At 43.7% G+C, this 26,491-nt stretch overlaps 1 protein-coding gene across 5 annotated transcripts in view; it reads left to right on the top strand.

Moving 5' to 3' along the window:
* Nucleotides 1-26,491, top strand: part of ARHGAP26 (Rho GTPase activating protein 26) — a 424,946-nt gene that overhangs the window by 108,347 nt on the left and 290,108 nt on the right. For all 5 annotated transcript variants that reach the window (XM_070570505.1, XM_070570506.1, XM_070570504.1 and 2 more), the window contains exons 4-8: nucleotides 705-776; nucleotides 7,254-7,355; nucleotides 14,455-14,565; nucleotides 21,401-21,505; nucleotides 23,076-23,205. In XM_070570505.1, the coding sequence (XP_070426606.1) occupies nucleotides 705-776; nucleotides 7,254-7,355; nucleotides 14,455-14,565; nucleotides 21,401-21,505; nucleotides 23,076-23,205 (520 nt within the window). The remainder of the gene's footprint in view (nucleotides 1-704; nucleotides 777-7,253; nucleotides 7,356-14,454; nucleotides 14,566-21,400; nucleotides 21,506-23,075; nucleotides 23,206-26,491) is intronic.

The following is a 26,491-nucleotide window of genomic DNA, read 5'->3' as shown; positions in this document are numbered from 1 at the left end:
CTCCAGATGTCCAAAGGTGTTTCGTTTTTGTTTTTAACCTAGACTTTGTGTTGATCTACTTTAAATGTATCTACTTAAATATAACTTGAGTGAATGAGCATTTACAGGAAGGTGTCACCCGAAGCTTGAAATTAGACCCAACTCTGTTACCAGTTTCCGTCTGCCTTCAGGTGGTTTCTTACGTATTTAGAGGTCCTCATTTTTATTTTTAAAGAATCAATCTTAATCATGCCTAGGAAGAATGTCATGTTTTGAGCTGATGACTAGATTTTGACTTGACTTTCTGTTAGTTCAAGTGTTGTGAACAGTTGCCACATGCACAGTGTTGCTTACTCAAATTTTCTTCCTCTTTTTTTTGTGTGAGGAAGATCGGCCTGAGTTAACATCTGTTGCCAGTCTTCCTCACTTTGCTTGAGGAAGACTGTTGCTGAGCTCACATCTGTGCCAGTCTTCCCCTACTTTATGTGGATGCCACCACAGCATGGCTTGACGAGAGGGGCTAGTTCTGTGCCCAGGATCCGAACCTTCAAACCCTGGGCAGCGGAAGCAGAGTGCGTGAACTTTACTACTACACCATCGGGCTGGCCCTGATGGCTTACTCAAATTTTATCCTGAGACACGGGGAGGCATTTTGCATCAGAACTGCTGTAATTCTTTACTGATACTGCTTTTCTGTCTCCCCCACCCCCATTTTTCCTCACCAGATTGAGAATGCCAGTGAGGTGCTCATCACCCCCTTGGAGAAGTTTCGAAAGGAGCAGATTGGGGCTGCCAAGGTGAGAATTTTGCAAGCCTTGATCTTGGATTTTAGGGCAGGAAGTCTGGAAAACACGACACTTTCTTCAGAAAATCTTCAGAAAAATCTAAGCCTACTGTCTTCAGAAAATCTTGGGTAGATAAACCTGTTCTGTTCTTCATAAGTGTCTGAAGTAAGACTGAGTGGTCAGCCCCAGAGCAGTCATTCTAGTATTTTTTCTAATTATTTTATGCTAGTTCATAAATCATCCAAAGGTGGAAACCGTGCTTCCTCTGTATTAGTAGACACCTGTGTGCTTGGACAATGTGGAATTGTATTCATTGTGGAGGTCCAGGGCTCAGAGCCTAGAATAGGGGTTGCAAGTTGGGCCTTTTGGGCATGGGGACCCTGTTCTTTGCCTATTTTTGCTGTGTGTGAAAATGAGCCTTCTGTTGCTAGATCTTTAAATTTTTCAAGAGAAGGTGTAGAGTCAGAGTTTTATATGATATTTCTTGGTTTATAAGGGGCTGGCCTGGTGGTGCAGCGGTTAAGTGCGCACGTTCCGCTTCTTGGCGGCCCAGGGTTTGCTGGTTCAGGTCCCGGGTGCGGACATGGCACCGCTTGTCAAGCCCTGCTGTGGCAGGCGTCCCACATATAAAGTAGAGGAAGATGGGCATGGATGTTAGCTCAGGGCCAGTCTTCCTCAGCAAAAAGAGGAGGATTGGCAGTAGTTAGCTCAGGGCTAATCTTCTTCTTCAAAAAAAAATGTTGGCAAATAATTTAAAAATAGATATTACACATTGTATGGGTCAAAAAAGTGGGACTGCTTCAACCCAGAGGTCACCATTTGTTATCACTGATCTGGAGAGACCTTAGGTGAAACTTAGCTGATTCTAAAGTATTACTGAAAGACCAAAAAGGGAATCATGTTCATTTTCTGAAGGTGGAGTCTCCGGGGTTCCCCTGCCTGTGGTAAATCACTGGGAAACCCTAGAGAGTTTGACCTTCAGTACAGCATTAGACGCTTCCTGCAGGGAAGATGTTTTCCTTGGAATCTTAAAAGGATTTTCAAGATTTTCTTCCTGTTTTTCCAGAAGTCATTCAGCTGCAGTCCCTTGCGCCCCCTGCAGGGGGTTTTGAGTAACATCACCCTCTTCCTTGCTGAGATGGTGTGGACTTGGCTTAGTTGTGAAATGGTTTTGAGAGGTACCTGTAGGTGGGGAAAAAAATAGTGGAAATGTAATGAAATGGAGTCCCCCGCCCCCCCCAACTAAGTGCATGTGCTTTCTGAAAACGAGTATGGCTAAGGCCTGGAAGAGATGATGCTCGTTTCAGTCAGGGTTATTCCGAGGGATGGTTGGCTGTAGTTTGAAGGAGGGATCATGGCAAAGATTCTTCTTCCACTTCTACAGCACTCTTCTACCAGTTTTAGTTTATATTTACAAAGAACTTGGAGCTCATTGGTTTTGTATCAGAGATTAAGGAACGTTTAACTTAAAAGAAGTCTTGTTCCATTCAGATTCTGTCCAAGATTGTGCGCAAACCCAGTGATGGGTGAGAAAACGCTGTGTGTGGGGCCCCTCCCCACCCAAGTTCTCATCATTGCAGGTCCAACGAGCAACTTCTCTCCAGTGGCCATGGAGCCGGTGCCTCCCGCTCCTGAAAACACATGGCAGCGGCTCTGGAGGCTCTGAAGAGCTTTGAGGCAGAGGCAGAGCTGACCTGTTTATTGAGTCATCTTTCCAATAGTCACTTCTCCCTCTGAGCACAGATGCCTCCCACTCTGGTCCCTTCCCTCAGTGCTGGTTTGGGGGTTACCACAGTTACCGTGAAGGAGGAGTAGAAGTCTGAGTGGGCTCCCTTTGGTCAATGCCAGTGATGGTAATGACAGGAGCAGGTACTTTTCTGGGTGGGGAGAGCGGGTTATAGATGGTGAGAAATAGAAGAATAAAAAAATTTAAGTAAAATAGTCACTCACCAAAACATGTTTCATCTCACACGCACTCTATTCTCTCCCTCCTGTTGAAGAATGATGTGATGACATTGGGAATGCTTTCTCATCCCTCCCCTTTTGTCATTTCTTTCTTTCAGTATACCTGTTCCTCTCCCCCCACCCCCCACACCCATACATTTGTATCATAGTATTATGTACATTTGAGAGAAAACAAAGAAACAACAAACCCTCTACCAGGCAATTTAGGGAGCAGACTCCAGAATATCTAAGAGCCAGCAAGTGCTCTTCAAGGGCCAAGTGGAAGTTTCTGAACTCTGTCTGTGTGATGCTAAAATTACCCTTCCTTCTCTTCCACCCTCTGGTGCTGCTTCGGTTGCTATAACAACCTGTTGCTACTTGCAAGAAGCAGAAGTTAGAGTGTTGGGTGTGAAGCCTGCCGGGGGGAGGACTCCTGGGCATTCTTGTGCTACTGTGGCTGCTCAGGAGTAGGGCACAACCCTGGAGCTTGGCGTAACCATGGTCCTACGTTTAGATTTCTGAGTTTGGGGGAGTTTATTTTTCCTGCAGCCGGAGTTGGCTCTACAGTTAAAGTAGCATAGATGTTAGAGAGCAGTGGTTGAGAGGGGCCCTAGAACTGGACTGCCTGAGAGCAAATCCCACTTCTGCCACTTGCATGTCAACTTACAGAGGTCACCGAACCTCTCTGTACCAGTTTTCTGAGCTATAAAATGGGGATAACGATAGTGCTTACCTCAGAGTTATTTTGAGGAAGAAATGAATGAACTCACATAAAGCGCTTGAAACAGTGTCTGTCATATAGTCAGTTGATGTTAGCTATTACATTCAATAAACACAGTTCATTCATTTAAAAAATATGCGAGAGCCTGTTCTATGCCTGGCTCTTGCTACACACTGACGTGTGGTGGAGACCAAGTGCAGACGGTTGCTGTGTTCGTGGTGTGGCTGGGGGGAAAGACATTAGAAAAAAGAAAGAAACATATAATGTCAAATTGTGATAGGTGCTATGAAGGGTTACTGACTTGGGACATGAAAAGCAAGAGATGTTTTTAATAAGAAGGAGGTAGGTTTAGATGATGGACCTCATTATCACCATTACCACCATCATACCACCACCACCATCATCACGGAGTTTTATTGAGCAATTTCCATGTGCCAGGCTCTCTGCTAAGCACTGTATACAGTTTATCTCATTTAGTCCTGACAATCCTATCAGGAGGTGGGTGTTATCCTTATCTCGTTAGACAATCTCTGAGCCGCAAGAGCAAACCTGAGTAGTTATCTGGGCATCCTGAGTTTATAGATGAGGGAGCCAAGGCCTGGGGAGGGGCAAGGATTTGTTTAGAGTCAGTCCATGTAGAGTTAGGAATAATTTCTAGGATCCTGTTTAGCCACCCGCAGTGGACTCCCTGGAAGATGACGCCATCTTGTAACTGAGTAAGACCACCCTCCCATCTTAAGAACACTATCCAAACCTTAGTAGAGTTATTCCGCTGAGGTCTTATTGCTGAAGACGGCTTCCCGTTCTCTCTAGATTTGGCTCTCCTCTTCAACGTGGAATGTGGAGGCTTGAGTTGCCAGAAAGTCACAAAATGCCAGTGACTCATGTTCCCTGGCCTTTTCTCATTTCTGCCCAGCTGGAAGATACCGGCACAGGGTTCTCATTTTTGGGGTTGCTGACAAGGCTGGGGGAGTGGCTGTGCCAGCATTACTTGGAGTTAGAACCCCAGCTCAAAGTCGCCGATTTCTGTGAAGGAAGAGGTGCTTGAGTCAAGAGTCTTGCCTGTACCTCTCCTCAGGTTTGAAGGAGTAATGTCTCCTCAGGCTTTTTCTTCATATGTTTTCACATGTTTAATTATTCTTGTATGTAAGGACACTGGGCCCTCCATATCTGTGGGTTTCTGCATCCAAGGGTTCAACCAGTCATGGATGGAAAGGCCTATGATGGTTCTGTCTGTAGTGAACACATACAGACTTTTTCTTCTTGCCATTATTCCCTAAATAATACAGTGTAACAACTGTTTACATAGCATTTACATTGCATTAGGTATTATAAGTAATCTAGAGATTATTTAAAGTATAAGGGGGGGTGTGGGTAGGTTGTATACACATACTATGCCATCTTATACAAGGGACTTGAGCATCTGTGGATTTTGGTATCTACGAGGGTCCTGGAACCAGTCCTCTGTGGATACTGAGGGATGACTGTAGTCTTTCAAACAAAATTTAGATTTTTAGAAATGGATACCTGTCAGCTAAAGTGGGTATATGATGATTCTACCCACTTCGTAAGGCTTAGAGTCTTGCTGTTGACCAGATAAATGCTGTTCTGACGTGGTAGGAGCCTGTCTGTCAGAGCTTCAGGCGAGGGCTCCTTGGTGATTCCTCTGCTGCTTAGGCTCAGGGCTCTGCTGAGAGCATTTGCGCTTACTGCTCTCCTGTTCTAGAAGGCTCCCCTCTGCCATCTCCTGTGATGAGCAGGTCTTAGCTCACCACTCCCTGCCCCAGTGCGGCCTTTCCTGAGCTCCTTCTCTGCAGAACCTCTGTGACCGCACCTGTTTGTGTCCTTCATAGCACTTCAGGCAGTCTGTAATTATGATGCTTATTTGTTTGCTGGTTAAATGTATTTCTCCTTATACTGGAACATCCCCATCAGGAGCGTAGGGACCACTTCTGCCTGTATTTCCGGTGCTTAAAGGAGCCTAACACAGAAGGTTGCTCGTTATCCCTTTGTTAAATGAGTAGAGATGTCTCTGAACCTCCTTATTCGGCTGCCAAGTTTTCTCTCCTCTTATAGGACTTGGAGTTGTAGAAAAATATTCCCTGTGGGCTCCACATGAGTCAAAGCAGGACTGATGCCCTCGGTTAGTAAATTGGATCCTGTGTACCAGGCCAGTGTCAACCTTCTTCCTGCGCCCTTGCCTGCTGTCCCCATTGGAATGTGAAAGGAAGGGAGACTGCCTGTGACACTGTGTCCCAGGTGTGGATGAGAACACGGGCTTTGGAGGCAGCTTGTCCTGGGCTCCAATCCCAGCTCTATCACCATGACTTTTTACAAGTCAACCTCCCTGGATCTAAGTTTTCTTATCTATAAAATGGGGAATAAAAATAGAACCTCAGTGACTGACTTGGTAGGGGAGCAGGGATTGTTATGTATATTATGATATTTGTATTATTTATATCACTTTAAAAGCAATAATAAATGATAAAAATTTCCCAAATGGAGGAAGAAAGTCACCCATTATCTCATTTCCTTAACTCAAATATTTTCATTGGCGTATTTTCCTGTCTAATCTTTGTCCAAAAGTAGACAACTCTACATAGGATGTACCAAGTTCATATCACACTATTATTACTTTTCATTATATCATGAACATTTTTCCATATGACTGCCTAGCCTTCCTAGTTATATTTTTTGGATGTCCCCATACTTTAATTAACCCAAACCCTATCCTTGGTAATGATGCTGCTGCTGCTGGGGCTTTTTTTTTTTGCTATTATAAATGATGATGCAGTGAACACATTTGTGAATATAATGTCTTCTTTGTTTTGAATTATTCCTTAGTTTAAAGACCCATATGTGGGGCCAGCCATGTGGCCTACTGGTTAGGTTCAGTGCACTCTGCTTCAGCAGCCTGGGTTTGGTTCCCAGGCGCAGACCTACACCACTCATCAGCAGCCATGCTGTGGTGGTGACACACATACCAAATAGAGGAAGACTGGCACAGATGTTAGCTCAGGGTGAATTTTTATCAGCAACCCCCCCCAAAAAACCACATATGTGATACTATTGCATCAAGAGATATTTAAGTCTATATATTAAGAGGTATTTTCTGAACACTGTTAAAGCTGGATCTCCCTTAGTCTAGACTTGTCCCATTTAAGCTGTAAGTAGATCTTCCTGCTTTGAGATTAGCTTCATAGGTAACTTCCCTCATTCATTTGGCTTTGAATGTCCTTGTAAGTTAGAAACAAGAAATTTCTGTTTTACAGGGCCAGCCCAGTGGCACAGTAGTAAAGTTCGCACACTCTGCTTTGGAAGCCCTGGGTTCTCCGGTTCAGATCCCGGGTGCAGACCTACGCACCACTTATCAAACCATGCTGTGGCAGGCATCCCACATATAAAATAGAGGAAGATGGGCACAGATGTTAGCTCAGGACCAATATTCCTTAGCAAAAAGAGAAGGATTGGCAACTGATGTTAGGTCAGGGCTAATCTTCCTCAAAAAAATAAAAAAAAAGAGAAAGAAATTTCTGATTTACAATTGAAGTTCTTAGAAGGTGGTTTCCTGGCTTTGCCACTATTGAATACTGGTATTTACCGCATTTCTAGCATTGTAGTGGTGCCTGTGAGAGACAGACACTCAAAAGCATCGGACTGTTGATGGGTGGGTGGTTGGTCTAATGGAGCTGAGTTGTCTGCTGCTGTTCTGTGGTCTGAGGGAATGATGAAGCCATGAAGATGAGCAGAAAGATCTTGACAAGGTTGCTTTTGTTCCTGTAACATTTTACTCCTTTTCTCCCCTCCTTTCCTTTTTTTGCCAGGAAGCCAAAAAGAAGTATGACAAGGAGACAGAGAAGTATTGTGGCATCTTAGAAAAACACTTGAATTTGTCTTCCAAAAAGAAAGAATCTCAGCTTCAGGAGGTAAGAACCTTCACCAGTATCCTGAATACAGTGTTTCATTTTTACATGGTGCTGTGGATATGTGCTGGTTGCTATTTGCCAGAAAATCCTAGGTTGGGAGAGACCTCAGAAACCAGGAGCTTGCTCCTGATCCCTCGTCTGATGTCTGATGCCCAGATTACCTTTAAATCTTCCCACCCACACCACTTCCTCGTGGCTGCCCAGCTTGTCCACGGCAGAGGAACGTACTACTACTCAAGATCACTCGCCTCCTTCTTAGGCATCCATAATTACCAGAATGTGCCTCCGCCTCTCAAACTGAGACCTGTTTTCCTGTTTCTCTCACCCTTGAGCTTGATTCTGTACTCTGTTACCTTACCTTTCTGACTTCCTGCCTTATGTCAGTAATTTGAAATGTTGACATCTGAAACACTGGGGTCATCCTTTCTTAATGTTAATTTTTTTTTTTTTAAATTTCAACCAGTACTTGACATTAGTTTTGTGGGTTTTTTAAAATCAGTATTTTATTGTCATTCATATGGTTTGTGTTTTGGTAACCTTGTTTTAAAAAGTTAAATTCTCTGATCTGCCCTTGGTCTTTTTGGATTTGCATGGGGCCTTTTTAAGAGTGCTTCACTTGGAAAGAAAAAAAAAATCAGCTTTGCAGCCATGAAACTGTGACCATTTTTATTTAGTTCATAGAGGTTTGCACGGTGTGGGAGTTTATGTTTCTGGGAGACAAGGCAGTTTCCTAGTGGAACTGCTAATTTGGCTGCACGAGTGTCATCTTATTTAACTCTTACAAGTTGCCTGACCTTTTTCAGGTATGTCCTAAAGAGAGGCTACGGCTTCTAAGCTATCCCTCATTCTTAAATTTCCTTTCTTTTTGAGCAAATACTATGCCAGTACTTCTGTCAGGTGACAGTTCATATGAAAATGGCAGGTCAAAGGTTGAAAGCTGAAGGTAGTAACTCAGGAGACAGCGGAGTCCAGTCCCTTCCAACCAGGGTTGGTTACATATCCTCAGTTAGAATGTGCTGTTCTCAGAACTCTTTGCTTTGAAATGAGTGTTTAAACCAATTATTTGAGTGATGAATGAAGACTCAACAAGAACTACAGCCACAGCGAGTGTTTATGATGAACTTTGCAGGTCAGCTCTTGGCCAACCAGCCAACAGCAACTGAGTATTTGCTGTGAGCTGTACAAAGTAGAAAATACTAACCTTTCCTTGCAGATCTTGTGGCTGAGTAGGGAAAAAGGCAAACACATGAGGAGGGAGGTGATTCTTAAAGTAGCATAGCTACTCAGGTAAATCTTGTCAAATGTGATTGTGACAGTTAGGAAGTGCTTATTTTCATTGGATAATGCATAAAAGGCTACTCCCAGTCCTACGTGGGGATATGGGCACTTGGACATACCCAAGGATGTAGATTGTCCATGATAAAAATGTAATTCCATTTAGGATCTGTCCTAATGCTCTCACTTTTTAGTTATCATTCTAGCATCATTTGGCATTTAGGGTTTGGAAACTATAAGGAAAGTCTTTTTGGCTGCAGCTCACAACAACCAGATCTGGCCAGCTCCACAGTTTCTGAGCAGTTAGATGACCATGCACTATTAGTGTAAGTCTTCGCAGGTGAGCAAGTGTGGGATTGTTGTAGCATCTACTGATATTGGGAGGCCCATGTACAGTTATCCTATAGGCATGGCATTCCCTAGAATGAGGGCACTTGTCCACGTGGTCTCTTCTCTCCAAGCCTGGGTATTGCTGACTTGGTCTGAGATGAGTCCAATATTTTCTTTTAGTGCCATGCCAATACCATCTCCCCCTGAGACAGCACAGTGTAGGGACCAGAACACTGGACTGGCAGCGATACCTTACTTCAAGGCCTGCTCTGCCATGTATTTGCTGTGTGATCTGGGACAAGTATTTAGTCTCTCTGAGCTTTAGTTCCTTTGTTCATAAAATACTCATAAAATACCTTCCTGCCTGCTTCCTGTATGAGAAGGCAAATCATAGCTGCTATACACATATAAAGTGATCTCCCTGTGACTGGCCTATTCCTCCCCATCCCCTGTTCCCAAATTGGATGGCATTCTTCCTGACTGCGTTAGTCTGTTCGGGCTGCTGTAACAGAACGCCCAGAATAGACTGGGTGGTTTATAAACAACACGTTTACTTCTCACAGTTCTGGAGGTGGGGAAGTCCAAGGTCAAGGCGCTGGCAGGGGTGGTATCTGCTGAGGACCTGCTTCCTGGTTCAGAGAGGGCTGTCTTCTTAACTGTGTTCTCACAGGGCAGAGGGGTGAGGAAGCTCTTGTGGTCTCTTTTATGAGGACACTAATCCATTCACAAGAACTCCATCTTCCTGACCTAAGCACCTCCCAAAGGCCCACCTCCAAATGCCATAGCACTGGGCATGAGGTTTCAACATATGAATGGGGGAGGGGGACACAACAGTCAGTCTATAGCACTGACTTTGCTAGTGTATATCTTAGTGGACGTTTTTTCATCATGCTCTTTTGTTACAGTCCTTTGTGTTCTTGTCTTTTGCCCATTTGTTCTTTTTAAATACTTCCAGGACAAGAGTGGGCTGTAGGTCTTTCTTGCAAGTCCTGTTCTGTTCTCGAGCATTGCTTTTTAGTCATACTTGAACTCCGTTAAGTTGAATAAAAATTTCATGATAATCACAGCAGTAATGGTAATACTTTTACAAACAACAATAATAGCAGCAAATATTTATTGGATGCGTATTTATGTACCAGATACTGCGTGGAGCACTTTATGTGGAATCTTCTCAAACCCTCACAACCACCCTGTGCGGCACAGGTGTATTCCCTCTGTTTTACATATGAGGAGACTGAGGCTCAGAGATGTTAAATGGCCTGCCTGTAGCTAGTCAGCGAGGGTTTGCACCCTGGCTCCTGACTCGGGAGCCCTTTCTTTTAACCCAGCATGCTCTTAGACTTCTCGCCTCTTGGGAGGGAGGGATGTTGCTCTGCCGCCTGCCGGCCATTATTCTTCAATGCCAATGTCCTGCAGATAGAATTGGAGAGAGGGAGAGACCTCCACGATCGTCTGGTTGAAGGAACTGCAGAGGTCAAGTGATTTGCTCAAGATTTTCTAGCTATTTAGTGATGATTTTCTTCACATTTATTTAAAAATCAACTTTTAAGAACATCATTAAACATCTGTCTAGTACCTGTTTAATGAAATCTCATTATGCAGAGTTGTTTCCTGATCGCAGGGCTCTGAACTGAATACTTAAAAATTCTAGCCCATCCCTAGGTCCCTGGTGGGTGAAATTACAGGGCAGCGATGTGGAATGATACTGCCATCTAGTGGATGATTTTTAAAAGCTCAATGTATTCTTCAGTGCCTCAGAAGCTGGCTTCCAAGGCAATGTTCATTCGTTCAACACATATTCATTGGCCACTTCTGTGAAAGTGTGTTCTGGCATTGGGTGTATTGTGGGGAGCGAAATGAATGATCTGCTTTCATGGAACTTACAGTCTAGGAGAATGTCTCTTTTCCAAGAAGACAGAATGGTTGGTGGGTCTCAGATAAGCTGGTAAATTTACAGTTTCTCAAGTAATAGGCAGGAGAACTCTTTTGAGTGGTTTGCTGGGTGGGGTGGAATTCCATTGCAGGGGGTGGTCTAAGGATGTGGTGAATTCTTTGGCCCAGAGAAGAGAGGCAGTGGCAGGAGAAACATACCATTCCACAGGGGATTTCTTCTAACGTTTCCTTTGGAAATGCATTGAATTATGCATTTCTTCTGAGTGTGGGTCATTGATGGCCACATAGAAATCAGTTCATTCATTCCTCAAACATCTGTTGAATGCTTACTGTGGTCTAGTGGAAAAATGAGACAAGGTCTTTGCTCTCACTGACTTTATATTCTAGTAGGCAATACCCAAGAACAGAAGGGAATAAATAAGAATTTCACATTGCGATAATAAAGTAAATTGGGAGACAAGATAGAGACTCTCTGGGGTAACCTATCTAAAATAATGTCGTCAATGAAGGCTTCTCTAAAGAGGTAACATTTGAATGAGACCAGAAGGATGAGAAGGAGCAAGCTAAGTGAAAAGCTAGGACAGTGTTCTTTAAATTGTGAGTGTGTCATAAAAATCTAAATTACTGGGTCATGAAATAGAGTAGGCTAGAACAGGATGAAAGATAGGAAAGTGTGTTGCACTTAATTATAAATGTATGTTGATTGGGTCATTATGCAAAAGGTTTTTCTGGGGGCTGGCCTGGTGGCACAGAGGTTAAGTTTGCATGTTCTGCTTTGGCGGCCTGGGGTTCTCCGGTTCAGATCTTGGGTGCAGACTTACACACTGCTTGTCAAGCCATGCTGTGGCAGACATCCCACATATAAAGTAGAGGAAGATGGGCATGGATGTTAGCTCAGGGCTACTCTTCCTCAAAAAAAAGGTGGTTCTTACTGTGCATCGATATTAAAAAAATTGAATATTTATCTAGGGGAAGAAGTTTTCAGGCAAAAGGAACACCAAGTACAAAGGTTGAGTGGAAAGAGTTTGGAGTGTTAGAGGACAGGAAGGAAGCAGAGTGGCTGGAGCACAGTGAGGGTGGGACGGGTGGGCGGGTTGCAGAGGGTCTTGAGACCATCTTAGCAGGGGAAGGCGTTGAAGGGGCTGTGAGAACATCTGATTTAGAAGTTAAGAAAGGTATTCTGGCTGCTGGGTGGAGACTGGATTGGGAGGTGGAGAGGGGAGAGAATGAAAGCAGGGAGACCATTTAGCAAAGGGGTGTAGCTGCCCAGAGATGGTGTGGCTGGCTTGAGGTAGGAGCGGGGATTGAAGCCCATCTGCTCTGATGTTCCTGGTGATAACAACCACCACTGTGCACAGAACACTTCCTGGTTTTCAAATTGTTCACATCCTTTAGCTTGTTTTCTCTTTGAAACAGCCCCACTCAGAGCAAGGGCAGATATTATCAGCTCCATCCTCCAGGTGTGGGAGGACACCCGGAGAGGATAAGTGACTCGAACAGGTCCCACCAGCTAGGAAATGATAGAACTGCAGCTCCATCCCAGGTGTTGCTGTCCTAGCTCTCTGACTGGCCATGGGCTCTGCTGTTTTTCTCAGAGGACTTTCCTTCTGGCTCCTTCCTCCCTACCTAACAGCAGGAGGCCCTTTGCAGATTTTCAGAATGACCCTTTTTTCAGCTGCAGTCTCAGTTGGCAAGCTCAAGCAGGGAGGATGTATGAGGTGTGTGTGGGTGGTCAGGGGAAGTCGATACATCCCTCAGTGTAAGTGGGTTTGATTTGCACTACAAGGAAATTAAAGGCCACAGGAATATATCGGACTTAGCTGGCAGGAGCCCAGGTGGAAGGTGTGTCAGCCCCGTTGTCTAAACAGCCACTCCTGGGGGGTCAGCGGGTGGTGGCGGGGTGCAGCACTTTCTGAAACCATAGAGATCTGTCAGTGCTGAGATATCAACTTCCCCTGCTTGGAGGTTTAGAAAACGCCCCCGAGCTTAGGCCTTCATTTTGGTTTTGTTCAACAGTTAGTCAGCAGACTGCCTCTGTGTATTAATATGTAAGCTGCCCTAGGAGGAAGTGGTAGCGGGAGACTTGAATGAATGCTTTTGGGCTCTTTTATAGCACTCTGTGCTTTACCAGAGTCTGTAATTTCTGTTTATTTACATGATTATTTGGTGAACATCTCTTTCCTTCACTATGCTGTGAGCTCCATGAGGGAAGTTTCTTTTTGCTCAGGATGGGTGAATGAATGGATGGTTTGCCAAGTCCTTCAGATGTCAGGGTTACAATACCGTATTTGGTATAATGAAAGTATGGTTCTTTTGCAAGTTTCTTCTGTAGGAATCTTGACAAAGGAAGAAATGTTCCTTTGGGGGCTTTGTTTGTGTTAGTAAAGTATGTTATAGAATGGTTTCTGACTCCCTCATTTCTAAAGAAAACAATGTTTTGTTTCCTACTAGCAGGATATTAATTTTTATTTTTTAAAAAATTCACCTTTGGGGGCCGGTCCGGTGGTGCAGCGGTTAAGTGCGCATGTTCCACTTTGGTGGCCCGGGATTCTCCAGTTCGGATCCTGGGTGCGCACATGGCACCACTTGGCAAGCCGTGCTGTGGTGGGTGTCCCACATATAAAGTAGAGGAAGATGGGCACGGATGTTAGCTCAGGGCCAGCCTTCCTTAGCAGAAAGAGGAGGATTGGCAGCAGTTAGCTCAGGGCTAATCTTCCTCAAAATAAATAAATAAATAAATAAAAATTTACCTTTATTTCTTTTTTTATCCTTGAAATGTGCTTTCAGTATAATTATCTGCTTTGAAAGAATGAGTTGATGTAGCTGCTCTGTGGACAGAGTAAGAACTTAATGGTGATAGTTGAGGTACTTCCCAGCATAGCATCTTGTTACTCCATACATACTCATTTTCTCCCTTGGGGTCTAGATCCCAGCTCAATGGCTTTGTTGTATTCAGGTGTGGGCTTTCCCAGGCCACACACCTGCACAGAGGGAGAAATATAATTACTCTGCTTGGAGTAAAGTGACTGTTCATCCTTGTCACAAACAAAGTATGTGGGACTTGTGTCCTTTTCTGAGGTCCCCTGCCTTCTAGCAGTTTGTTTTGCTTGTTAGGAAGGCGGGACCGGGATAGCCCTGCAGGTTGTCTTTTTCTCTTTAAAAATCTGTCTTCCGTGGAACCCAGGTCTGCTCCAGGGTTGGGGGTGGCGTTACGGCCTAGAGGTTTAAGGACGATCAGGGGTTTTGGAAGCAGATTGAGCAGGAGAGAAACCCCAGCTCTGCCCTGCACCAGCTGTGTCAGGTTGCTTAATGTTAGCAGACTTCATTCCTCCTGTAAATTAGATAATATCTTCTTTTTAGGAACTTAATGAGGGTTAAATAACTAAAATTAATGAGGTTTGAAATAAGGTAACAGGTACAGCTATGGGCGTGGTGCCTGGCACAGTCAGTGCTCTGCTAACCATTATCATTATTCTTATCTCTGTTTCATGTTATTCGATTTATTTTTTAAGACCATCTCCAGAGATATTTCTGACCTGCTTGCTGAATGCTCTCTTTGGGAGTGACTTGATTTTTCTCTTAAATTCCGTCTTGTTTGTAGGCAGACAGCCAAGTGGACCTGGTTCGGCAGCATTTCTATGAAGTATCCCTGGAGTATGTCTTCAAGGTGCAGGAAGTCCAAGAGAGGAAGATGTTTGAGTTTGTGGAACCTGTAAGTAGATTAATGATGTACCCATACTTCATCCCCACCCCTCGTTCCAACTACCTGGATTACAAAATGCTCCAAGTTACTGATGAAGAGGTTGACCAGCCCTGATACTGTGCCTTCTTGCTAAGTAACAGTGCTTTGTCAATCTTGCTGTCCTGGATTCTTCCCAGTAGCCAGTCCTGTACAACCACAGAGAGGGAGATAGCACTGTCAGCAGTAGTTGCTTCCTCTAGCCACTCTGTGTTGTCCTATTTGGTTTCCAGGTAGAAGTAGTGGAAGGAGGGGAGAGGAGGAGTTTTCATCAATCAACAGTGATCACAATAGTGATTACACTTTAACTCCCCAGCCCCACCCTGCAAATAATCCAGATGTAGTAATAACCTAAGGAAATAGGGAAATAGACTTGATAACTTTTCCCTTTTTGCTGTCGGAATTCAAAGCCCCTCCTTACCCATTCATGTGTTAAAAGATTCTATATAAAGCGATTTCTCACTGTAGCTTTGTTCTAACCAAGCAGCGTGGAGATTCTGCCGAGTGCACCATGGTGGGGTTTGGACTTGGGCAGAGTGTCCCAGTGGACGTGAAAGGTTTAGTGTGGGAACAAGTCTGGCTGTGGTTTCGGCCACCCCAGCGTGTTGTGGTTTCGTGCAGACGTGGTGCTGCTCCACCTGCTGTGGCGCTGGTGTTCAGAATCCACAGCAGGAAGACTTCACAGGAACACTGAAGAGCATATTGGCTTCAACTTAAAACTATTGCAGACCGTTTTCAGCCAAAATGCAGCCTCTGATTTAGACCCAAGCCTGGGGTCTCTATACAAATAAGATTCTTAACTACCTAGATTTAAGAAAGCATGGCTTTTTAAAGCAAATAAGAATAAAACTATAAGAAACTGAAAGAAAATGATCACTCTTTTTAGTAAAGAGCGTTCTGTGCCCCATTGCTAATTTATAAACTTTTGGGATGCTTTTTAAGGCATGTAGATTAGCTAGTAGTTTCATCAAGCCTCGAGGTGGCTGTGGAGTCTGATGCCTACGACTTTTACTATATTGGAACTATGATCTCGGGATTCTCTCCCAACTACCTCATCTGGCAAATTCTGTAAAGTCTTTAGTTAATTCATTCTTCTTATCTGAATGTTGAAAACTATAGAGCCAGCTTCCTATGTAGCAGTGGACTCTGCCGTGGTCTCAGGTCAAAATCCCTGTCTGTCTGCAGGGCCTGTGAGGCACAGAGCTCTTTGAGAGCCGGCGTTTCAGTCAAAGGGTTACTGAAGATTCATCTCCTGTGGTCAGGGCAGGAATTGAAACGCTGCCACATAGAATTAGCCTTTGGCATTTTTATCTGCTTTTACTAGAATTTCTAGAGGGGAAAAAGCAGTGTGATTCTAATAATCTTTATGTGCACATTGATTGATATTATTCTACAGTTGCCTGATTTTGATCAGTTGCATCCTGCATTTTTAGGTGAGATTTTTAGTTGTCTATTTTCATCTCTCAGTATGTGTTCCTAGTGAGTGCCAGGTATTGTATCTGTTAGCTTTTGCTACGTAACTAACCACAAAACCCCATACAACAATAGACATTTATTTCTCACATATCTGCGGGGTTCAGCCAATCTGGCTAAGCTCAGCTGGATCACTGCTGATCTGGGTGGGCTCTCTTCCTCCTCCTCCTTTTCTTCCTTTTTTTATTTTTTAAGGAAATCTACAAGGATTTATCTTTCTATTTCCTGGCATTCTGTTGTAGTATACAGTGTCTTGAGTGTTTTGGGAGGCAGTATAGCATCACTGTTAAGGACTCTAGAGCTAGACTGCCTAGATTTAAATCCCAGTTCAGCCGTTGTGCATTCTTGGGAAAGTTAATTGATTTCTCTGAGTCTCAGTTTCCTCATCTGCAAAGTGGGTATAATAATACCACCTACCTTATAAAGATGTTATGAGAATTAGCTGAGTTTATCTGTATAAGATGCTTAGAACAGAGCTAACCTACTTAGCATTCAATTATTATATAATTGCTAACTAGTGCCGAGTTAACAATTATTGTTTATTCTGAAGTAGAGGAATAATATGTCAGCTTTGACTACCCAGGGTCTCCTCAAATGAGCAAATGAGTCAAGTGCCAATATTAACAGGGCCTACCTGTTTTAATATAAAAAGTCTTAGTAAATCTAAAAGCATTTATCTACTGAATACCTCAGAAAATGCTGAAGACCCAGCTGCTGTGTGTGAGTTTCTCACAACCTCACTGGGGAAGCAGTAATCTGTATTTTAGTAAGCTCTCCAGGTGATTCTGCCACACATTAAAGTTTAATGTTAAAGTTAAAGAGCCAGTGGCTTAGATTGTTCGAAAGAAGCACATGAAATAGCAATTGATAATCTTAACAGAAACTGTGTCACGTACTGTGCTAATACCTGCTTTACCTACATTATGTCATTCAGTCTTGTAACATCTCTGGGAGTAGATATGTCTTTAGCTCTGTTTTTTTTTTGCTGGATTAATATTACCCAGATATTAATCTATTGCCAATCTTCCTCTTTCTCTTTTCACCTCCACAGCCCCAGTACATAGTTGTATATTCTAGTTGTAAGTCCTTCTAGTTCTTCTGTGTGAACTGCCACCAGAGCATGGCAACTGATAGATGACTGGTTTGGTTCCACACCTGGGAATCGAACATGGGCCACTGAAGTGGGGCGAGCTGAACTTTAACCAATAGGCCATCAGGGCTGGCCCCTATCTCTATTTTTAGATGAAGAAATGGAAGCGCATTTATTTACTTCTCCAAGGTCACATGTAGTAAATAGCAGAACTGGAATGGTCTGGCTCTTTATCCGTATGAAACAGCATTTGATTGCTTACAGGTGGAAAGGAAACCAGCAAGAAATCCATGGAATTAAATTGCTGGGGTACCTGGGATGGAGTATTCATATTTTGAGTTGGCTGCAGTCGAGGGAATCTTCCAGCCATTCAGGGAACTTCCGTGCACATTGACTATGTTCATTTGTTTCTTAGAAAGTAACTTCAAGTACCGGGATGTTATTGACCTTCAGAAAAAGAAACAAAATTTTAGTGTTCCAAGGAAGAAAAATCAGACTACTGGGATCTAAGCCATGTGTTTTTTTGTGTGTGCCCTGGAAGCCTTTATTTTATTGTTGAAGTGCTAAATGTTCTGGCGATTTGGATTGCAGGTAATGACATACTGGCCTCACGAAGGCAAAGCACGTTCTGTTTGTTCTCTGAGTTTTCATAATTGAAGGTTACCCAGTGCTACGGAGAGCTCATTCTCCACATTCATCAGGTTCCGCATCCTCTGAGTTTCACTTCCTGGATGTTTCTTGCTGCTGTGCCTTCCTGTCCTTTCTCACTCCTTCTGCCCCTTTGCAGATCTTCCTTCTTTTCCCTCTGGTCTGTTATGTCCTGTCCTGGGCCTCCCGCTTCTCCAGTCTGGCCTGGACCCTGTCACCACAGTACATCTTCTCACGTATCAGTTTGATTATATCCCTCTTGCTGAGCAGCTCCTGCTGGCACTCCTGTGCTGATAAGCCCATTACATAGATGATCCCCATCTTTACCACAACCCAGTGGCATAGTGGGTAGCATTATTATCCTCCTGTAAATGATGAGTCAGAGGGAGTTTCATGGCTCAACCAGCCCGGCTTTTCGTCAGTCTACTTCTGTCCTTTTTGTGGTGTGCATGAATGATTCTTGGTAGCTACATTTGTTTCCTAGGGTTGCTGTAACAAAGGACGACAACCTAGGTGTCTTAGAACAACAGAAATTTATTGCCTCATACCTCCAGGGGCAAAAAGTCCAAGATCAAGGTGTCAGCAGGGCCATGCCCGCTCTGAAGCCTGTAGGCAAATGATCCTTCCTTTCTCCTCTGGCTTATGGTGGTTTGCTGGAAGTATTTGGCATTCTGCTTTATTGACGCGTCACTCCTGTCCCTTGTCTTCACATGGCTGTCTTCCGTCTGTGTGTTTCTCTGTGTCCAAATTTCCTCTTTTTACAAGGACACCAGTCATTTTAAAATAGGGCCTAATGTCTTCATTTTAACTTAATTACCTCCGTAAAGACTCTATTTCCAAAAATAAATCACATCCTGAGGTATTGGAGATGAAGACTTCAGCTCATCTTTTGGGCAGGGACACAAATTCAGCCCTTAGTAGTAGCTCTCTCCTGTGGATGAAAACAACCTAAATTTATCAGATAGTCCAGGATGATGTGGCCAACACTAAATGAAGCAGTTACCTTTTTGCTTATTTTTTTAAAAAATAAATTATATCTATGTTGTCAGCTATGAAATAGGGATAGATTTTTCTTACGGTTAGTCTCTGAGGACTACAAGGATGGAGAGAAGGCAAAGAGAGGTAGGGAAGGTCTCTCTTTGGTCTTTCCTTTGTCGTGCTCTGATTTTGTGTCCTGACTGTTTAGGGAGGAGCCTGGGTGGATGTGCTGACTTCTCTTATTTGATATCTGAGGTGAGGCTGCAGTGAGCTCTGTGTGTTGAGTGTTGAGTGGAAGCGTTTCTCTGAGGCAGACAGGTCCTTCCTTCTCTGGAGTCCTTCTGTGGGCCCCACCTAGCCCCTTAGTAGTGGACTTTCATTTCCGCCTGGGTAATAGGTTCAAAGGTTCATCCAGTTTGTGGGAAGGGGATGTTAAGGAGCTGGGGGAGGGGAGAAAAGATGCTACAAGGGGAGAAGGAAGGGGAGTGGGCCAAAGATAACAATATCTCAGGAATCATTTCCTGTAGAAAAAAGGACAATCAGCCATGCTACCAAAGGAAGTGAAACCAAAATAAATATTAGCAACTCTCTGCCTTTGGAGCACTTTGTGTGTGTGTGTGCCCAGGGGATGTCTTAGCTGTGTGAGAATATTTAATTACCCTGGGCAAGAGAGGCCCTGTTGACTTCTTAAAGTCAGCGTTAATAGGGAAATGACCCTAGAGTTAGCTGCTGCTCTTCATTATTCTCCAGTGGAGGATGGCTCAGTGCCTTGGAAAAGTGACAGTTCATAGCATTCAAGGACAGCAGGAAGGGAAGAGATAAGAGAGAAGAATTTTCATTGTGAATACTAGCACTAGATTTGGCATAAGAACCCCTTCTTCTTTATTGCTAGAGCCATCTAGAAGGAAAATTATGGACCTTCCTCTCAAGGTATTTTATATAGACTACGTCCAAAGCCTTTGGTCATCTTTGAAGAAAAGAGTTCATTATTAGTCTTTGGTGACTGTGTGGCTTACCACTCATTCATTGATTTGTTAGGGATCTGTATATGGTGCCACTAGATGTTTTTATAGCCAGAGGACCCAGAAATGCCTGCTCCCTGACCTCCCATGAAGATCTAAGGGGATAGATGCTCTGGGGCTAATGGCAGTGGGAAAGATACTGTAATGTTATAGGCTGGGTTTTGCTGTAGAGCTCTTTTGATGACCTGGGAGGGGCGTGTGGCTTTGTTGGAAGACAGGTCTCTCCTCTGACCTCAGACAAAGTAGCATATACCTTGGTGCTTGCCATTCCTGCCATGAGCAAAGTGTGAGAGGACAGGGGTGGGATGAGTTCCCTTAACCATCATTGTTAGGGCTGCCTCTCAGGAAAGGAGAGTTAGGTGAAAAAAAGTGAGATTATGTTTAACAAGCAAAGGCATGTTCATTTAGGGACTGGAAATTAAGAACAACAATGTAAGTTAAGCAACTGTGTCATGGTGTAATGTGTTAGAGGCGGGTCGGGGGGTGGTCAGCGTGGACCACTCAGAAAGGGGAGTCAGCACTGAGAGGTTCAAGTTAGAACGCAGACAGTCCCCGAATGCAATAGAGCTGAGCTTGTGATAGAGCGAGGTTCTGGTCCTTCTGAGCCTCATTCAGGCTTTTATTATAATCCTTTCTTCAGGTTGGGATTTGGAGCTGAGGAGAGATCTGTAGAACGAGGGAAGGGGCCAGGAAAGCATAACAACAGGGAGGTTTGCATGTAGCTCTGCAAGGAAAGACTGCAGGAGCATTTATTCAGCCTGGAGAAGTGAAAGCTGGCAGGGGCTGGGGCGGAACATCACTAGTTTGTAAGCATATGAAGGCGTGTTGTGTGCCTTGTGGTTAACAGATGTTTTCCCTCTTCACTGAAGAGAAGACTAAACAAGGAATGGGCTTATTACCTTTTAGCCTGAGGGGATTTAAATGAGCATTTAGGGAGACCATGGTAACTGAAAACGTGGGGACATGGGAATATTTTAATAAAGAAATCCATAGTGTTTACTTTGAGATAGTTTAGGGAAAGCACAGAAACACTTGAGCTCAAGTCTGCTCTGGATGAGTAACTTTGATTTGATTTTGCCGGTTAGACTGCAGACTCAGGACACACCTACTTCCTTGCCTCCCTTCTTGTTGGTTTTCAGTATAACCACCCCCTTCTGCATTATAACCTGATATTACAAATTTACTAGAAAGAGACTGAGTTGGAGCCCTGATCTTCAGTTTCTGATGAAATGATTTTCTTAGGAGGTGGTGAGGCTCACAGGGTAAAAGCTTGGGTGCTGGTGCCAAGGAGACCTGGTTTCAAAGCCTGGCTGCTACTTGCTGTGTGTTTTGGGGCAAGTTACTCAACCTCTCTGAATGTGCCTCCTCGTTATTAAAATGGAGATAACAGTCACAGTTACTTCATAGGTGGTTGTGTCTATTCAGTGAGACAGGGCATATAAAGTTACAGTGCCTGGCATGTAAGTAGTGCTCAGTAAAGATAGCCATTATTGTTACTTTGTTCTAGACTTTCAAACCAGGGTTGGGAACTCAGCTGCAGCTACATACTACCTCTGTAACATGCTTATGTGAACTCTGCCTTCTTCCTTCATTGCAGCTACTGGCATTCTTGCAAGGACTCTTCACTTTCTATCACCACGGTTATGAACTGGCCAAGGATTTTGGCGACTTCAAGACACAGCTGACCATTAGCATACAGAACGTGAGTGGGCAAAGGGGCAGGCTTCCTTTTCCTGGTTAAGGAAAGGAAAAAACAAAGTGTGGGTCTGGTTGCATAGAAATCACCTATCTGCACTGGAATGCAGATGAGGAGGATGGTCTTGCTTGAGTTCAAAGGGTACTGGGGGGGCCAGGCATTTCTAGGGTGCTTGGTGGTCCCAGGTTAGGGCATCGTCCTCTTATCCATTATTTCAAAGCACTATTTATGTTCTTGGAAGTGTTGCTGATGATTATGTTTAAATCTGTAGCCCGAGAGTCAGGATTTTCTTTGGCAGTAGAGGGCCCAGCCCAGCCCAGCCCAGCCCAGCCCAGCCTCCCTTCTGTGCATGGAGCTGCCTGGCCACACGAGACTTTGGAGAGTGTGTTTAGGGGCTGGGGGATGGGAACACATGCTGGCCTCCGGCTCAAAGGATGTGCTCTTGTTCAACTCTTAGTAAGGCTGACAGGAAATCCAAGTCAGTGTGGTTTAGTCCCCATCTCCTTTCTCAAATTTTAGACGGCAGGACCGTTTGGTGCTCAGAATCCTGCTTATGGCTCTTTGATTTGCAGTTACTGGGGCTTTAGCCCCATTTTTTAGTGTGCGACAGGGTCGTGTGAGTCTGCATGTTGTCTTTGTCCCTAGACCATCCTTTGTAGAGAATAAACCCAATTGCGTCCTTGTGGGTTGTATTTTGTGGCTTTTCGAAGCCTGGGGCTTGCCCCGACTTGATTCTCTGAGTGTCTTTGAGAACAGGAAGTTGCAGAGTCTCAGAGAAGGTTTCACAAAGCATGGCTTCCCTTAGGCCGGCTTCCTCAGAGGCCAGACTCTGCAGTGGAGATTTACACGTAGCAGGTTTACAGGAAGCAGTGTCAGCAAACACACCTGTGAGGCTGAGGGCAGCAGGCCCTGCAGGAGGAGATGTTGAGCTGTGATGCAGTTGCAACAGAGGCCTCAGTCAAATGCCGTGGGCACCCTGGAGCTGGGATGGTCCTTCAGAGTGGCCGAAGAGAAGCGAGGGGGCCAGGCTTTTGACCCCTTCTCCTTTTGCCCCTAGCCTCAACTAGTCATTGGGTGCAGGCTGCCCTGGAGTAACCAGGGCAAGTAGTAACCTTGAGTGAAGCAGCTCCCTTTTGAGGGGGTACTCATCTGTGAGCCATCAGCAAGCAACATTCCCTGTAGCTGGAGAAAGGAGTACCTCGGTCGTGAAGGGGAGCTGGGCGGGTACCCTCTCATGGACCATCTGAATCAGAATCACCTGGGATGCGTATTTAAAATGCATGTTTCTGGGTCCCGAGATACTAAATTAATCTTCAGGGATAAGACCGGGGCATTTGCATTTTCTCCAAGTTCCTCAGGTGATTTTGATGTCCCTACAGTTTGAGAGGCATTGTGGTATAGGGCTTTAAGGCCAAAGTATATTTTTTGAAAGTGAATATTTAACTAATTCCTAGATGGCTGAATGTTCCTGTTCTTGTTTTAGATCTAAGGATTCTATTGGTTGATGTTCTGAATTGTTACAAGATGGGAATAGCCTTTTGTTTCTTTGATCTAAATAAAATTCCTTTCATCCTAGACACGAAATCGCTTTGAAGGCACCAGGTCAGAAGTGGAATCACTGATGAAAAAGATGAAGGAGAATCCCCTCGAGCATAAGACCATCAGTCCCTACACCATGGAAGGGTACCTCTACGTTCAGGAGAAACGTGAGTGCCCCGACGACTACCAGCTTGGGGTGCACTCATGCCTTCTGCTCAGAAGGTGGGGGGTGTATCCAGTGTGCCTGGCCTAGAGGAGTGTTCTATAAATATAGGTTTGGATGAATGAGAGTTATTTTATAGTTCAGTTTCCTAGGGGAAGGCTGATGTCCACAGGTCTTGTCTACCTCCAAGTGATGTATTCTGTTTTCTTTGTAACTGGGACTTCCCTGAAACCTGGAATTCACTGAGGCTCTGGGGTGGTTCTTCTCTCCCTGGTGTCATTCTACTCTTGAGGTGCCTGTTCCCTTCATTTAGCTTTATATACCATAGCCTGGGCAGAGAGGCCTTGGCAAGGTCTGGCATGCTACACCTTATTGTCTATAAGCCATGATATCCTTTGATGGATTTAATATTTAGTGATTTTGTTTTCATTTGAGACTTGTTTCATCAAGACCCACACAATCATGACTTAGGCCTTCCCCTCTTCTCTTCAACTCCTGTCATTCCAACACTTAAATTTTATGAAAAGTGGAAACAAAAGCTTGCTCTGAGAGCTGGGAAGAAGATCCATTGCCCTGCCGATAGGATGTCAAGGGAAGAAATGCCAGGTGCTGACATTTCCATGATGACTCACCGACTCGAGCATTAGGCCTGGGGAAGCCTTTGTGACGGAGCCATGCTATGGGCCAGCACTTCCAGACTTAGTTCCTGTGTGCAGTGCGAGGGAGAAAGGAAAGTGAATTGTGAATTGTTCTTTAATGGATAGTTCTTCTAGTCTCCCACCCCTGCTGTCTTGGCTGGGCACCTTATTCTTCTCGGATTTTTGCTGGTTTTGTGCTCTTTCTTGTCCTTCTGTTGAATTAGGGTTAGGCAAATGTCTTTGCTCCTGGAAGCTTTCTGATGGAAAACAACTAGACCAGTTGGTTTCAGAGATTATTCTGTTTAATGATGACTCAGAAATTTGCTTGGGTTTAAAATTCTTCCCTGGTGACAGTGGGGGCAGTAGTGGGGTTGAGGGTTAGAGTGTCGGTTGTGATGAGGGTTTTATGTCTCTTATTTTTACAGGGATGAGCTTGGTGAGATTTGTAAGAAATGGAAGCTACTTTAGTTGTGTGTTTCATACACACCTAAATATAAGGTGATGCCTTCTTTGCCCAGTAAGAAGATTGACCCCGAAAAGTTGAAGGTCAACTTGAAAATATAAATTTTTAGGACTGCGAAAATATAGTTCAATGTTCATTTGTAATACTTAATTTATTCATATTGCTCACTTACGTATATAAAATCAGTATTGCTCTTTGCACTTTCCTGTTACATTATACAGTATTCAAATATGTCATATACTTTTTCAACATTAAAGTCTTGATTATCATCAGAGCCACATTTTGATTCTCTAACACAGCATGTCATTGACATACAGCCTTTTTTCTATTTGAAAGTTTATGTAATGTTATTTTGAAATAATTTCAAACTTACAGAAAGTTTCAAGAATAGTGTAAAGGACAATCATATGACCTTTACCCAGATTCACGAGTTTGTACCATTTTTCCACAATCGTATCATTCTTTCTCTCTGTAAGGGTGTGTGTGTGCACATCACAGTCACAGATACACACACCTTTTAATTTTCTGAACCCTTTGAGAGCAAGTTGTGTACACCATGCTCCTTTACTTCAGTGTATTTTCTAAAACTGAGGATGTTCTTTTATGTAACCACAGTACAGTTACCACATCCAGGACTCTAATGTTGATGAGATAGCTAATCTAAATGATAGTCCATATTCCATTTTGTCAGTTGTCCCAATAATGCTTCCATAAAGCATTTTGTTTTCTGCCAGTACAGAATCTCCTACTGCATTTTGTAATCATGACTTTAGTCTTCTTTAATCTGGAACAGTTCCTCAGCTTTACTTTGTCTTTCATGACGTTGACATTTTTGAAGGATATAGGCCAGTTCTTTTAGAGAATTTTCTTCAGTGTGGCTTTGTCTAGTGTTTCTTCATGAATAGATTCAGGTTATGCATCCCTGATCTAATCCTATGTAAGTAACTGTATTCTTCCTGGGTACCACATCTCGAGACCAAGGATGGCCATCTGCCCCCCCATGGTGATGTTAATTTTGATCACCCAGTCAAGATGTTGTCTTGTTTTTCCACTGTACTGTCATTATTTTTCCTTATAACTAATTAGCAATCTGTGGGGAGACACCTTAAGACCATATCCTTCTCCTCATCAAATTTTGCCTCCCATAGAGTTAGCATCCATTGACAATCCTGGTCTGAACCATCTTTACTGTGATGGTTGCAAAATGGTGATTCTCAGCTCTGCCACTCCCTCCACATTTAGTAGTTGCCATTCAGTGTACTGTAAGGAAGTGACTTCCTTTCCTTCCTTCTACCTTCTGTCCTTCCTGCCTGCCTTCCTTCTTTCATCTCTCCATCCGTCCGTCCATCCATCCATCCATCCATCCATCCATCCATCTGTCTTTCTATTGTCAGTATGGACTTATGGATTCCTATTTTATTTATTAAGCTAAATCCATTACTATCCTTATTTTGGTGCTAGAATTGTCTAAGATACAGTATTTTTCAAATCTTTGTGGTGTGCTATCACTGGAATTTTTTCTCGAAGCCATGAAAATACATTAGAATGGTTGATATTTTCATTTTTCCTTGATGCTTCAATGTAGACACTTACTGTATTGCTTTTTAAGTTTACTAAGTGACATCCAACACTTGCACTGGGCATTCATACCCTGAAAAATAGTTATTGAATGTCTGCTAAACCTCTTTTCACGTTGTTACTTTTTTTTTTTTTTAACCTTTTCTGCTGTGTGATCTCTGTAAGCGTCTATGACTAGTATTGATTGAGGTCCTTGCAGGCTAATAATGCCTTTTTCTTCTAATAGTACTTTGTCGTTCAAAATAATTGGCCAAGCACCAGGTGAAATCAGAGACTTTGTCAGAATATGACTGTAGGGCATCTCTCTCTTTCCCGAGGGACAATTTTGAGGGCAAACTCCTTAGATTACATTTGGGCATTTACAGTCACTTCCATTCTGCGTCTCTGATGTCTCTGAGTTTTCCTGTCTGCTTTTCACATCTTCTTGAGTTCTGCTAAAGTGAAAATTAGGAGTTTGGAAGTAGGTCAGAACCCCTATATGCCTGCACACAGAGTGGCAGCGCAGCTGTGTGGGAAGCATGAAGTTGTCACACCAGATGGGAGCAGTGACAGCACTTTGAGGAGCCTTTCTGTGTTCTTTCCTCAGTCATCTTACTCCTGTCAGGGGAGTG

The sequence above is a fragment of the Equus przewalskii genome, chromosome 13 (genome assembly GCF_037783145.1).
Source record: "Equus przewalskii isolate Varuska chromosome 13, EquPr2, whole genome shotgun sequence".
Taxonomy (NCBI): Eukaryota; Metazoa; Chordata; class Mammalia; order Perissodactyla; family Equidae; genus Equus; species Equus przewalskii.
This window is presented reverse-complemented; position numbering and strand designations above follow the sequence as displayed.